The sequence below is a fragment of the Trachemys scripta genome, chromosome 5 (assembly GCF_013100865.1).
Source record: "Trachemys scripta elegans isolate TJP31775 chromosome 5, CAS_Tse_1.0, whole genome shotgun sequence".
Classification (NCBI taxonomy): Eukaryota; Metazoa; Chordata; order Testudines; family Emydidae; genus Trachemys; species Trachemys scripta.
Window position 1 is genome coordinate 13,196,852 of NC_048302.1, and position 12,979 is coordinate 13,209,830.

The 12,979-nt window shown below is 46.6% G+C and overlaps 1 protein-coding gene across 5 annotated transcripts in view; it reads left to right on the plus strand.

The window, feature by feature from the left end:
- The window catches only part of SEPTIN11 (septin 11), a 72,744-nt gene that overhangs the window by 32,879 nt on the left and 26,886 nt on the right, over positions 1-12,979 (plus strand). For all 5 annotated transcript variants that reach the window (XR_004645989.1, XM_034772752.1, XM_034772751.1 and 2 more), the window contains exons 2-3: positions 5,702-5,816; positions 10,646-10,841. Coding sequence is in view for 4 of the 5 variants with exons in the window: in XM_034772752.1 (XP_034628643.1) it covers positions 5,702-5,816; positions 10,646-10,841 (311 nt within the window). In the remaining variant the exon portion in view is untranslated. The remainder of the gene's footprint in view (positions 1-5,701; positions 5,817-10,645; positions 10,842-12,979) is intronic.

Sequence of the window (12,979 nt, forward strand, 5' to 3'; positions counted from 1 at the left end):
TTTGACTCAGGGTGGGGAAGTAATACTAGGAATGATGCTGAGCAAGGAAAAAACTGAATGTGCAGCCAGACCACCTTCAGCATCTTGCCGGGGATGGATCTGGGTGGTGCATGATTTGCAAGGAGGCCAGGTCGCTTTGGGATTTGCCGTGGCGGTGATGATGAAAGGGAAGATTTAGGCTGAAACTCAAGAAGTTTTTCCTTGTGCTGAGATCTCTAAATCACCTCATGGAAATAATGGGAAGACACATTCCTTGAGTGGCTTGGCTTGGATGAAGTATTGGTGCATATGATGTAGGGGAGAATCCTGCACCAGGAGAGAGGGGCCTTTCCATCTAGGAACAAACCCCTGCACTGCAGTGGTTCAGTGATGTCCTTTCGCCCTTTGAAAGACTCTCTTTACCTAAGAAAAAAGAATGATCCAGATTTTGATCTGAGTTGCGCCAGCATTAAACTTGACTGACTCCATGAACTTCAACAGAGAAAACCCGTGTTTACACCAGGATAACGGGGATCAGAATGCCAGGATTTCTTTTTAGTTGGAAAAAACCTATCACAGTAGGTTTCCCTCCCGAAGGCAGGAGTCTTTCCTATGTCCATTGAACAGGTTTTATGTAAGTGTACCTGAGAGCAGAATCTAGTCCACTGACTCCAATGCGACATACATCACGGCGGCTAATTACAAGATAAGTGAGGCCATCTGAGTTGGCATCTTTGTGTTTAAAATATTTGTGCTACACCCCACTGAATGGCTGAATCATCCTCCCAGTCTTATAATTATGTGCTGAAATAGTCACACTTACTGCTCCACTGCAGCAGCTTTCTTTCCAGGCTGATAAAATCTGAGGCCACAAACTATTTTGCGCTAGAGGAGTTTTTCAGCAGTTTTTGTCCACCCCACCCCCTTCTCCAGAGTGGAGGCGAGGGCCAGCGACTAAAGCACAGTTGTGTAGTTTCATGTATTCGCTCCAGTTAATGCAGCTTGGTTTGGTTTCTAAATAGCAGCAAAAGTGGGGAGGGTAATTCCAGAAGTGGTTTTTGGCCCCATGGCAGATCTCATGCTGCTGGTCTGGATCATTGTGCAGGAAGTGGCTCTTCCCTGGCCTGGCTTTAGGGTGGAGTTTTTGTCTTCACGCTGTAGTAATCCTTCCCTTCTCTGTTGATACCGGTCTGGACTAATAATCCAAAACTGCCTGCCTGTGTTCCTGGGATTCCTAAGGGTCAGTGATTGGGACTTCTGGATACTGATAAGGGGAGCTATATGCAAACACAATGGACCACCTGGGGTTCAACGTTCAGAGCCAGATTCTCAGCTGGTGTAAGTTGTTGTAGCTCCATTGTGCTGATTTACCTAGCTGAGGATCTGGCTAAAGTGCCTGAAAAAGGACCACAAAATCATTTCAAGACTCTTCCCCTCTCCATTCCACCCTCCCAAGCTCCTTCACTGGGAGCACGATCATGAATGGCATTGGTCCAGATTGTACCCTCACCTTGCTCTCTGGTCCATGCGCCTTCCCCCTTCACCTCTGTCCTGTCCCAGTTAAAGCACACAGGAACAAGCTGGCCCAATGTAGAGAGGAAAATAGATCCAGCTTCTGTGTTTAAGCTTAATGCATAGGCGTCGGCATTAGACATCGTGCCAATATGTACTCCTCCCTTTCTCTTTTCTCTGCCCCGCAAGGCTAATTGCTGTCGTCATTGGCTTTCCCCAAATACAAATGGCGGCTAATGTCTCCTAGCGCAGACCAGCCCCCTGTAGGCTTCCCGGTGCACAGCAGAATCGGTCGCGTTTCCATGCGGTGTGAGCCCGTTTGTCCGGGGGTGTTCACACTCTGTAGCACCCATGGGCCCCATTGGCATCTGGTTCTGTCTAACACACAGAAAGACAGACGTTTTTAAAGTAGGACTCCCATGCTAGCAGGGCTGGTGCAAGGAAGTTTCGTGCCCTAGGCGAACTGCCACCTTGCGCCCCCCTCCACACCCAGCTAACCCCTCCCTCCCCTGCGGCAGCTAACCCAGCCCCCCACAAGGGGAGGCCCCCCCCCGCGGCAGCTAACCCCACCTGGGGAGACCCCCCAACTCACCTCGGCTCCGTCTCCTCTGCTGAGCACACGGGTGCCGCTCTAATTCTCCTCCCCTCCCAGGCTTGCGGCGCCGATTTGGAGGAGAATTAGAGTGGGGGCTGTGTGCTCAGCGGAGGAGGCAGAATGGAGGTGATCTGGGACGGGGAGCAGTTCCCCTGTGCGCGCCCCCCCCCCCCCGTCCCGGGGGGGGCCCCCCCCCCCCCCCCCCCCCGCCTCAGCTCACCTCCACGCCATCTCCTGGCCTGAGCGGGCTTTTAGGCGCCCCCAACCACTAGGCGGCTCCTAGTTTGCCTAAATGGTTGCACCGGCCCTGCATGCTAGTGAGTAGAATTGGCTGGCACTGCGGAGAGCACCAGCAGCCAAGAGTGGCCGCTGATTGGCTTTGTCCTCTCCTTGCTGTGGCAGGGAGACGGTGGCTCTGGGTTCTTGGCCCAGCCCCGCAGTGCGACCTGAAGGTTCTAGTGTGTTCCAGGCTGGCTCCACCTTGGGCTTCCCTCGGGCTAATACGCAGCATGAGTTATGACAAATGTTTGGATGACTGTGGTGTCCAACTCTGGTGGCTTTTTTGGTAGATAATTGCCATTTCCAGCACACCCACACAATTTGCAGTAGAATAAACCAGTTGTGCAGCGTGACTCTGTTATGAGACTCTTATCTCCTGGGGCTGCTGAATAACTCATTTGCAAACAAACAGTCATTTTCCTAAAATACTCCGCTGAAAGAGCTAAGGGCCTGTTCTTGAGGAGTACTTAACACCCACCTTTCTTGTTGGGTCAGGTCTTAGCTTCCACTGCTTCATTCAATACTTAATTCAACGGACATTTTAAAAACGTCTAGCATCCACAGCATGTTATTCACCCCATTCGTCTTCAGGTAAACTCTCAGGGTCCCAGTCCCCCTCGTTTGAATTATACCTGCATAAGTATCAGCAGGAGATTCCTGTGAGCTTCAGTTAGTTGAATGTCTTAGGGATTCTTCTTTCAGGTTGGCAGTGCGCCTTGGCACCTCACGGAAGAAGGCAGGGGGTCAGCATCCAGATCTAGCACTTGAGGACACCTCCAGATCTTGGGATCTCCATGAGGCCAGGATCTCCTGTGTCCATGCCCTGACTCTGGTGTTCCCTGCTCTTTCTCTGATAGGGACATTCCTGCCAGTAGTTACCCCCGGAGTGCACCCCCTAATGGGAGATGTTCAGAGCACAGGGGTGTGGTGAGGAGAAGGCATTTAATGATTCTCTGCAGCTGAGGTACTAGCGTGAAGTGTGATTGACAGCTGCATTCTGGTATTTGAGTTGGGAGTGGGAGGGGGAAGGTGGCTTAAAGCCAGCAAACCCTTGGAAGTGTAGACGAGACCCTGGTCTCTCAGCCCCTGAGCAATAGGGCTGTTTGTTTCTGGGTGGGAAATGGGCATAGGAAAGGTCAGTGACTTGCCCCTTGTTGCACAGCAAATCACTGGCAAATGGGAGAATAGAACACAGAGCAGCAAACAAGGATGATCCCTAGGAACTAGATTAAACACCAGTTTCTCTAAGGACTGGATCCAAATCCAGTTGGAGTCCAGGGAAAGACTCCCATTGAGTTCAGAGGGCTTTGGATCAGGCCCTGGCTGTACAGGATTAGAATTCAGTTGCAATCCTAGAACACACATTGAGTAGCTCCTATGCAAATGTCTGGCTTTGGAAAACATTTAAAGGTCCAAAGTCGGGAGCACCCAACACGAGCTGCAGGGAATGACACCTTTTTCTGTCTCACGGGGTTCTGTAATCTGTTTTCAAGGCATTTGTGTCGATGTGTTTTGGCAGAAGAGCTAACTAGGGTGGCTGCTTCTTCTAGACTAAAATGTAAGTTACTGCACAGCTGTTGTGGAAAACCCTAAATATAACATTAGACTTGCTCCAACTCTTCATCCTGCCAGGTCTCTGCTGGTACAAGAAACCCCATGAAAATATCTGTTGGTGTCTTTCAGTTCAGGGTACCCGACCAAGCCAGCAGAGGCAAATGGATGGGGCGGGAACTACTGGTTAAACCTTCCCAGGTGCTTAAAGTGACCCTGAATGAAGACTTGAATAAGTCTGATTTGGGTGACTGTACTTTTCCTTCGGGGCTATGGAACATGAGATGTGCTCTGTACGGGAAATTGTGCGTCATGTGAAAAAGCCGAGGGATGACGGCCCTGCTTTCTCACCTTACGCCAATGTTGTGTGTAAACCAACCATCCAGAGAGTAACGTGCGCATCGGCCTTGTCAGAACGACATATCCGAAGCCAGCAGGGATTTAGCTGGCTTTAGTGGCATTATCTGAACAATGCGAACGATGTCCTGCTGCTGTCGTAAAACAACAGTCCGCGCTGAAGCACAAAGTGTCCCATTTCTGCAACGTTGCTGTGCAGATTAGTAGAATTCTGGGAAGTTCCTTTTTCCATGACAAATGCAACGGAATAGCCAGCTGGGTTCTCCACTTATTTAAATCAGGACTAATGACATTGAAGTCAAAATCCCAAGGGGCCAGTTCGGGGTAGCCAGACTTCAGCACGATCCAGCCACAACCCCTTCTTAGCCCAACACCCCCCCATTGAAGGGTTGCAGGGGCAGTGGTGGAGAAGCTGCCTATAGTGGTTCTGAACAAGACGGGAAATCCTCAACAGGAAAGAGGTAACCAGCTTCCATCTCCTCTGCATCACTGGAGCTGCCCAATGGTAACAAAGCAAGGCAGAGAATCTGTCTCGCCAGGTGCATTGTAATGGGGGCTCATCTGATCACAGCTAAGATTGCAGCTTGGTTGTGTGTGGTCACAACATATTTAAAAATTTTATTAAGATGTTAAAAAAAAAAAAAAAAAGTGAACAGAGTTTGAGCATAGAAGTTTCTGGTTATCAGGGAATAACGTACAGATTATCGAGGGTGCAAAGTTTTGGTTTAAGATCAGGTGGCATAAGGAATAAATAATCTGCAATATCCCCAATTGGGGGTAAAAGGTTGATGCGTCAAAGTACAGGCATATGAGGGTATGAAGTTCATAGAGTGGCTATGTTCTGGTGTGGGATATGATGATGAGGATGGATTGACCCTCATTTGGTGAGATTTAATGTTCAGGGAGTTTAGGGTTCCCGTTCAAATGATCCAACGGAGAAGGTCACTTGATCCCTTTCTCATAGTGGGAGAAAGATGTCATTCTGGCTCATGCCTCCTGGTACTGTCGGTGGCCGGTGATGTACTACTCTGAATTAAATCCTGCAGTACCTAGTTGTCTGACTGTGTATGTCACCTCCTAACTTTTTTCTCCTATGGCTACAGGAATGTTGGAAACTTGGGGCACAGGACTTCAGTTTCATCTTCTGCAATTTGCTAATGCTTGCTGATCTGCCAGTCACTGGCACAGAACTGCCTACTTGGTTTGGGGGCATTGTAGATAGCTAACCCCACAGTAGGGTTGGGTAGATCACATACAAGGAAGACATCTGAGGATTGGGAAGGAAATTGAGAATCCACTCTCTCCCTTCACTCCTGCCCTCAACCACCTTGATTAATAGGTGAGAGTGGCTGGTATTCCTATAACTTTCACCTGCGTACGTTGGTGCTCTGCATCTTGGTTTCAAATATTTCCGTTTGGGATTTTCAGAATGACGAGCTTCGAAACCTGTCCCTCTCCGGTCATGTGGGCTTTGACAGTCTTCCAGATCAGCTGGTCAACAAATCAACCTCTCAAGGGTTCTGCTTCAACATTCTTTGTGTTGGTAAGTGATGCTGCACTGCTGAGCAAATGGTTTTTCACATCAAGGCATCATGTGACAAGAAAATTATTAATTTAAACAAAGGGGGGGGGTGTCTGAGTGTGTGTGTGTGTGTGAGAGAGAGAGTAAATAAAAACAGAAAACCCTTCCATTCAGTAATGTGGATAAGACATAAACCAATAGGGTGAGCATTATAAAAGGGAACCAGGGAGGATTGATTTTAATCACTAAGTGGAAAGACTTGATTTTAATCAACCATGTGTCAAAATAGTTTTAACATCTTGGTTGTCTTCAAAATATCATCTAAAGTTGCTCAAACATTGAATGCACTTCTGTGCGCAAACAAAACACTTAGCTTGGCAGAATGTTCCATAAACTATCGATTTCCATTGCTCATGTGTTGAAGCAAAATGTTTTCTGATTAAGGACTTCAGGTTTATTTTTTTTAAAATGCTTTGACTGGGGTTTTCATGTCCTGTTTAGAATATTGTCCACAGTGCAGTTTCAGCTATCTGAATCCACATCTGGCTAGCTAGACTAGACTGCACTCGCAGCAATAGGGGTTCAGGAGCTAGACAGGAGAATGACCATGGAGAAATATGACCAGAGCAACCGACCATTGCATGAGTCCCTTAGCAGCATGAAGCTGTTTAAAATTCAGCAGGGAGCTTCCCGATTAGCAAGCACTTGGATGATCAAAATGGCATAAATTGGTTGCTTTTTTTCCTTGTGCGGTAAACATTCCTAGCCTAGCATGACTCAATTTGTCTTCATTAACGTAGCAATTTGCTCCACTTTTTTCTTTTTCAAAATGTGCCGGTCAACTTTTGTTATTCTCCAAATAGAAATTTCACACACACGTTGCTGCTATTGTCCAAAGGAAGGAGAAAAAAAATTGGCATCTCTTTGAGGGAAAGCACACAATTGGCTCCTGCATGGTGACGTAATGCTTCTAAATGTAACATGTCTTGAGCCACAGAGAACAGTATGCAATGATGGCTATGTTTGCTTTAGCAGCTCGCCATCAAACACCGCTCTAGTGATTTACAATAGAACTGTTTAATAATAGTAATTCCATGCACTGTGCATTCCTCAGGGGGACCACATTGAGCTGGTTTGTGGCTATGATATAGATACATATTCTTAAAAGCCTTATTGCTTTGAGCTTTGCAAGCTGGGATTCCAAGCTGCTCTTGGTTTGGAGGAAGTATTGCTTTCCAGACTTAACGGTTTGAGAGACTGGCAGCTAAAACCAGGCAGGAAGAGAAGCAAAAGGGAAAGCCAGATGGCTATGAGAATGACATGATTTTAAGGCTCCCTGTATATCTTGCAACTTTCCAGGATAGGACCGCCTTGAAAATCTGTAAGTCCCAGCATGTCTAGTCTCGATGGTTACTGGCCCCGTAAAATGATCATTGATCCCTCAAGCCAGGAGTGGGCTTTTGGACACGGGTCCTCGTTTAAATATTGCAAGTTTTAAGCCCGAAACCAATGTTTCATTCCCCGCCTGTATATCTTTGCAAGCACCAAGATTTACTCATATGGCCTGTGAGTCAATGCAAGAAAAGCAGGAGTTGTGGTATTGTTTCCTCATTGGAATAATAATGAATAGGTATAGAGATCTTAGGCTCCCTTGGTGGAAGGATTATGGCTAGGAGCAAATGGTTCCGCTAGAAAGCTGAGCATGCCCAAAACAGCCTTCTGAGGGCTGGAATGAAACCCAAGGTGTACAAGTCTGGGTTCAGCGGGGTGGTGTGATTCCTACCAGGAGCAGCTCTGCAAGTTGGGACCCTTCCTTAGAGTATAGCGAGGAGGCGAGGATCAGCTGCTTTGAGAGTGGGCTCTCAAGTATTAGTGTTGGGCAGGCTCCTGGAATGCGGGCTGTCCGGTGCTAGCGCTGAATGGCCAGAGACCCTGGGTATGTCTAGCCTGCAATGGCTGGGTGCGATTGCCACCGGAGCCAGCAAACCCCAAGCTATCTTTAATCTAGCTCGCTCGGCTCCCAGTGCTGTGAAGCTATGGCATGCTTCAGTGCAGGCTGTACAAACCAGTCTGGGTCACTGGGTAATTGCGCGTGGGGTTAGCCCACACTGTTGTGGCGTCACTGCTCCAGTACCCAAGCTAGCCAGATGAAATCTGGTTCAGGTATGTCGGCCGTAGCTGCAGTCACAGTCCGTGATTGTAGTCTGGACGTACCCCCTGTGACACACTTTGAGTGTCGGTTCAACACACCCTGTTCTCATGGAACCCAATCTTTCTTTCCATAGTCCATGCCAAATAGAGACCAGGATCTTCTTTTATTTAAAGGGGACACTGTATCACTGAATGTGAAAGGAGTGGACCATGACAAATAAACAGGTCCTTAACTTAAAAATAGGCTGATCATCTTTGGTTATTAAATGGAAACAGCCATCACAGACGTGTTACTCTTTGCTGCTGGTGTCTCTTACAAGGAGGTCTCACATTACCACTGTTGTTTTTGTGAAGACACCATTCCTCTGTACTGCCTTCCATCAAGGTATCTTAGTGGTGACCTGAAAACAAATTGGGCCCACACATTCCCTTTTTGCTTCTTTAATATATTAAAAATGAATGGTCTTGGTTTTAACAATTTTTCTCCCTTTCCTGCTTGTATTTTTACATTAGAAATTCAGGTCTAGTCTGCCCTGGAATGCTCTGTGATAACCAGTGCAATGATGAGGTCATAAGAGTGAAAGTTGAGCATTTGAGAGAAGAGATTGGTAGTTAGTCTTTTTTTTAAATTCCTGGTTTCCGTGGTTTGTTTTTAGTTTAGTTTTGTTAATACCTACTTACCGTTAACTTCCATGACTAACATTTTGATTAAAGGAATTCTTTAATGGAAGGGAGTGTTGATTCTTTACCAGTGCGTTAGTGCTCAGAATGAGCAGGCTTTGAAGCCCTCCAGCAAAACTAGAGAAGACCACGTTTTGCTATTCTAGTCCCCTTTAAGTTTAAAAAGCACGTAGAAAAACAGTTTCATGAACAAAAAACCTAACCTTCTTGTCCTTCTGTGAACATCAGGCTTGGAAGAATTAGATTTTGATTGGTGAAACACACACACACACACACACACACACACACACACTTTCATTGTAAGAAAAATGCTGCTTCAGAACTTGTTTGATGTAAGGTTATTTAATTTGTATATTTTGACATGCAGTGTAGGCAATTTGTGTGTTTAATGGTTGAAAAACTTTTTTTTTTTTTATCTTAACGTCTGCTGTCGTTAAATAATTGTTGTCTGCCCCCCTTCCGTAACTTTGCGGAACTGTGAAAATTAAAATAGATGAAAAATGAAAATGATGCTTAAATAAACATCTATCTTATCCATCAAAATTATAAATAAAAAAAAATTGAATTCTGCCAGGCCTAACCATAAATTATCTAAAACTGCACAAGCCCGATTTTTAATATTATAATCATTTGCTTTTTAAGTTACCTTTAAGAAATAATTTGCTTTTCTATATATCTGTATGTTGGCTTCCTCATGAAGGCCTCAATCCTGGAGTTAGATCTACATCCAGACTCTGAACCTACGCAGAGCCACATTGACTTCAAACAACATATAATTACTGATTTCCGTGGGGATCTACGTGGATGCGGGGGTTTGCCTGCTTTGATTTGATTGCCACAACAGGACTTAGACCAGCGATATACACCTCCCTCCATGGGACGCACATGTCATATAAACAGTGTGTGAGGAGTGTCTGGAGAAAGAATTAACTTCTTCATGAGTCAGTAGAGAGGATATTACATAGCCAATCAGTCTAGTGTAAAAATAATCAGCAATGGCAGAAGAAAACACAAAGGAAAAGCGTACTTAGGAATGTAGGATTTGCCATATTTACATCTTGGGTCTAACAAGTCTAATAACCCGCTTCCAGCAATGGCTGATTCCTGCTCCTTCAGCGGAAGGCGACCCTTGCTTTGCCCCACCTAGAAAACTCACCTGGTCCGTTGACCGATGCTGCACATTTCAGCATCCTACCCAGCCCACCACACTTCCAATCTCTTCTCTAAGTATACCTAGTCCAGCAGGCCTATAAAGCCTACTTCACCCTCTCCACCCCCCGAAGAGGGGTGTTAACAAAATTGTTGTCAGGAAAGTATATTAATCCTTTGCCCCTCCCAAAAATGATGAAACGTCATTGTGCTCCATGCTGTTGGCTGGTTACCTAAGTATTTGTGGTATCCCATCCTTTGTCTGTACATCGTCTATAACTGTAAACGTAACCCAGTTGTAAGTGTGAGAGTGTGTGTGTGGTGCTCCCCTCTGGGCCCAATCCATGCAGAATGGGAGTTGGTTACAGGTCTCGGCCACAGAGCCTGGCTCAAGTGGTAGAAATTCATACGTGTAGCTCTAGTCTAGAGGTACCTGGTGTCTGCCAAACTGGTGGCCATTGCATAGTGGATTGGGGCGCTGGCTTGGGCCAAGCTTCCTTTGATCAGAAGATGTAGGTATTCCAATGATGAGTGTATCTTACAGATCCTCCTCACTGCCTAATCTGCAGGGGAAATGAGTCTGTTACAACCCCAGCAAAAGCTCAAGCTGTCACAGCCCATGCTTTTAACTCTGAAAGTCCCCAGTTCAATCCCCGATGGCTGACCAAGATGGCAGCCATCTTATAAGACATCTAGGCCTGAAGAACTTATCTCGCTGTCTGAGAACCATCCGCTGTGTTTTTGGTGCTACAGAAGTAACTCTGTCTGTCCTGTGTCTGTCTGTCTCTCTCTGCTCTAAAGAGAGTTTTGGACAGAATGGTAGGGGAGCGGAGTGATCTCTAGCTCTAACACATTCTCTGTCTGCTCAGGTGAAACTGGCATTGGCAAGTCAACCTTAATGGACACTCTGTTTAACACAAAGTTTGAAAGTGACCCAGCCACCCACAATGAGCCCGGTGTGAGGTTGAAAGCAAGAAGCTATGAACTCCAGGAGAGCAACGTCCGTCTGAAGCTGACCATTGTTGACACAGTTGGATTTGGAGATCAGATTAATAAAGATGACAGGTAAGTTGCTTTTACATAAGAAGGGGGGCTCGCACTGATCCATCCTCAGGCCGGAAGGGCTCGAAGGTACTACTACAGGAATGGTATTTAGTATCCAGTGCCCTTGAGGACTGCAGCGTCAAACCTGGTGCTGTAGTTGGGTTTAGTGGCACACTGATTTAAGGAAACGGCGTAGTCCAGCAGATAGAATGCTGGACTGGGACTCAGGAGACCTGAGTTCTATTCCCTGACCTGCTGTGTGACCTTGCGTGAGTCCCTTCAGCTCTCTATGGGTATGTCTACACATCAAAGAAAAACCCGCAGCTAGCCCATCAGCCGACTCGGGCTCAGGCTGCGGGGCTGTTTAATTGCTTTGTAGACTTCCGTGCTCAGCTGGAGCCTGGGCTCTGGGAGCAATGAAACAGCCCCGTGAGCGCGAGTCGGCTGGCACAGACCAGCCCTGGGTGTCTAGTTGCTGTGTAGACACACCCTAAGCCTCTATCTCCTCCCATCCTTCATCAGTCTTGTCTGTTTAGAATGTAAGCTCTTCAGGGCGGAGACTGTATCTTCTTATGTGCATGTGTAGTGCCAAGTATAATGAAGCCCTGATTCTGATTGGAGGAGCCTCTAGTCACTGCTGTAATAGGAATAATAATGCAGAATAATAATGCACTGGATTGTGGAGATTTATTGTGCCACAAAAGTCCAGTTGCTTCTGAAAACTGTTGGTTTCACAGATGAGCGTATTAAATTGTGCAGTTTAGTGTAAATGAATTTGATCTAATTGTATATAATTTTAATTTGTATTAAATAATATTACTTAATTAGATAATGCTTTGCATGGCGAAAGCACTGTTTAGTCATCAAGTAGGGAATCCACGCCACAGCCGTGTAAAGCAGGTAGATACTATCGCTCTTTGATGGATGGGAACCTGATATGGTGAGTGAAGTGACTTGTCAAAAGGTCGTTCAAGTCAGTGACAAAGCTGGGACTAGAATTTAGGCATTCCTGGCTCGGTGTTCGTTCCTCCAGACCTCAGCAAGAGAGAACTTACCGATCACATGGTTCTTAAGGCGATGTTGGGATGTGGATGGGTTTTAGTTTGGATGCAGATTTTCCCGTTTCAGACTAGAAGTAAACGTTCTGCATGTATGTTCCAGCATACTAGGTAGACTATTGTTCAGTATTTCCAGGATGCCCAACTGCGCTGTCCGAATAGACATTCTTACACTTAAAAACACGTCTGCCTTCCCCTGGGATCTCCTAATCCCAGTCGGTATTTTAAGATTGTTGGGCTCGTCTTAATATTTCTATCCCTTGATGGAAAACTTTTCGAGATTCATGGCATTGGTTGGTTATTTTTGGTGTTGGAAAGCCATTGCCGGTTTTAAAAGCATCCCTGTTGGCTGCGATTGCACCAAAATGCTGTGTGTGTGTTGTGTACTATCCAAGCTTCCCTCCTCCTGCTCTGCAGCAGCTTTTAACTAACGCCCCGTGTGCCTTCCTGCAAAGGAGAAATGAAGAGTGAAGTGTGTGTTGACTGTAGGCAGCTCTGTGCTTTGAGCGATGCCATATGCTCTCAGGCTAGAAGGAAGGCGAATCAGAGAAGGAGCAGGTGTTCAGCATGGGAACACGGCAGCTTGTTATTGCTGGGTCACTTTGCATTGGATTCATTGAACAGACAGCAAGAGCAGGCAGTATTGTTACTGGAGTCCCTCAGACTTCACTCTCCAGAGCTCCTTTAGAGAGGCAGCCACGGTGTGACGGGCATAGGAAAGCCATTGTTCTAACTCTGCCGCAGCACAAGCCGAGACGTGTCGCCCGTGACTACAGCAACGGGGGCTACCAGATTAGGGCCTTCCGGACCATTCTGGTGACCCTTTTGTACAGCGTCTTCTCTAATTTCGGACCACGACAGGCCCCAAGCAGACAGTCACAACCAATTTTACAATACGCTATTGTCTGAGGCCTCCTTAGATCCTCAGGGGAGCAACACTCAGACAGTGTTACCCAGGGATGGAGACTGGAGGGAGGACTGGGTTCTGAGCATTCCTAGTGAGATGTTTGACAGCTGTTTTGTAGCCACGTGGTTAACAGTGCTGATCACAGTGCGCCCTGCGCAGGTGGTTGTTAGATCACCTGGGCCATATTCTGCACC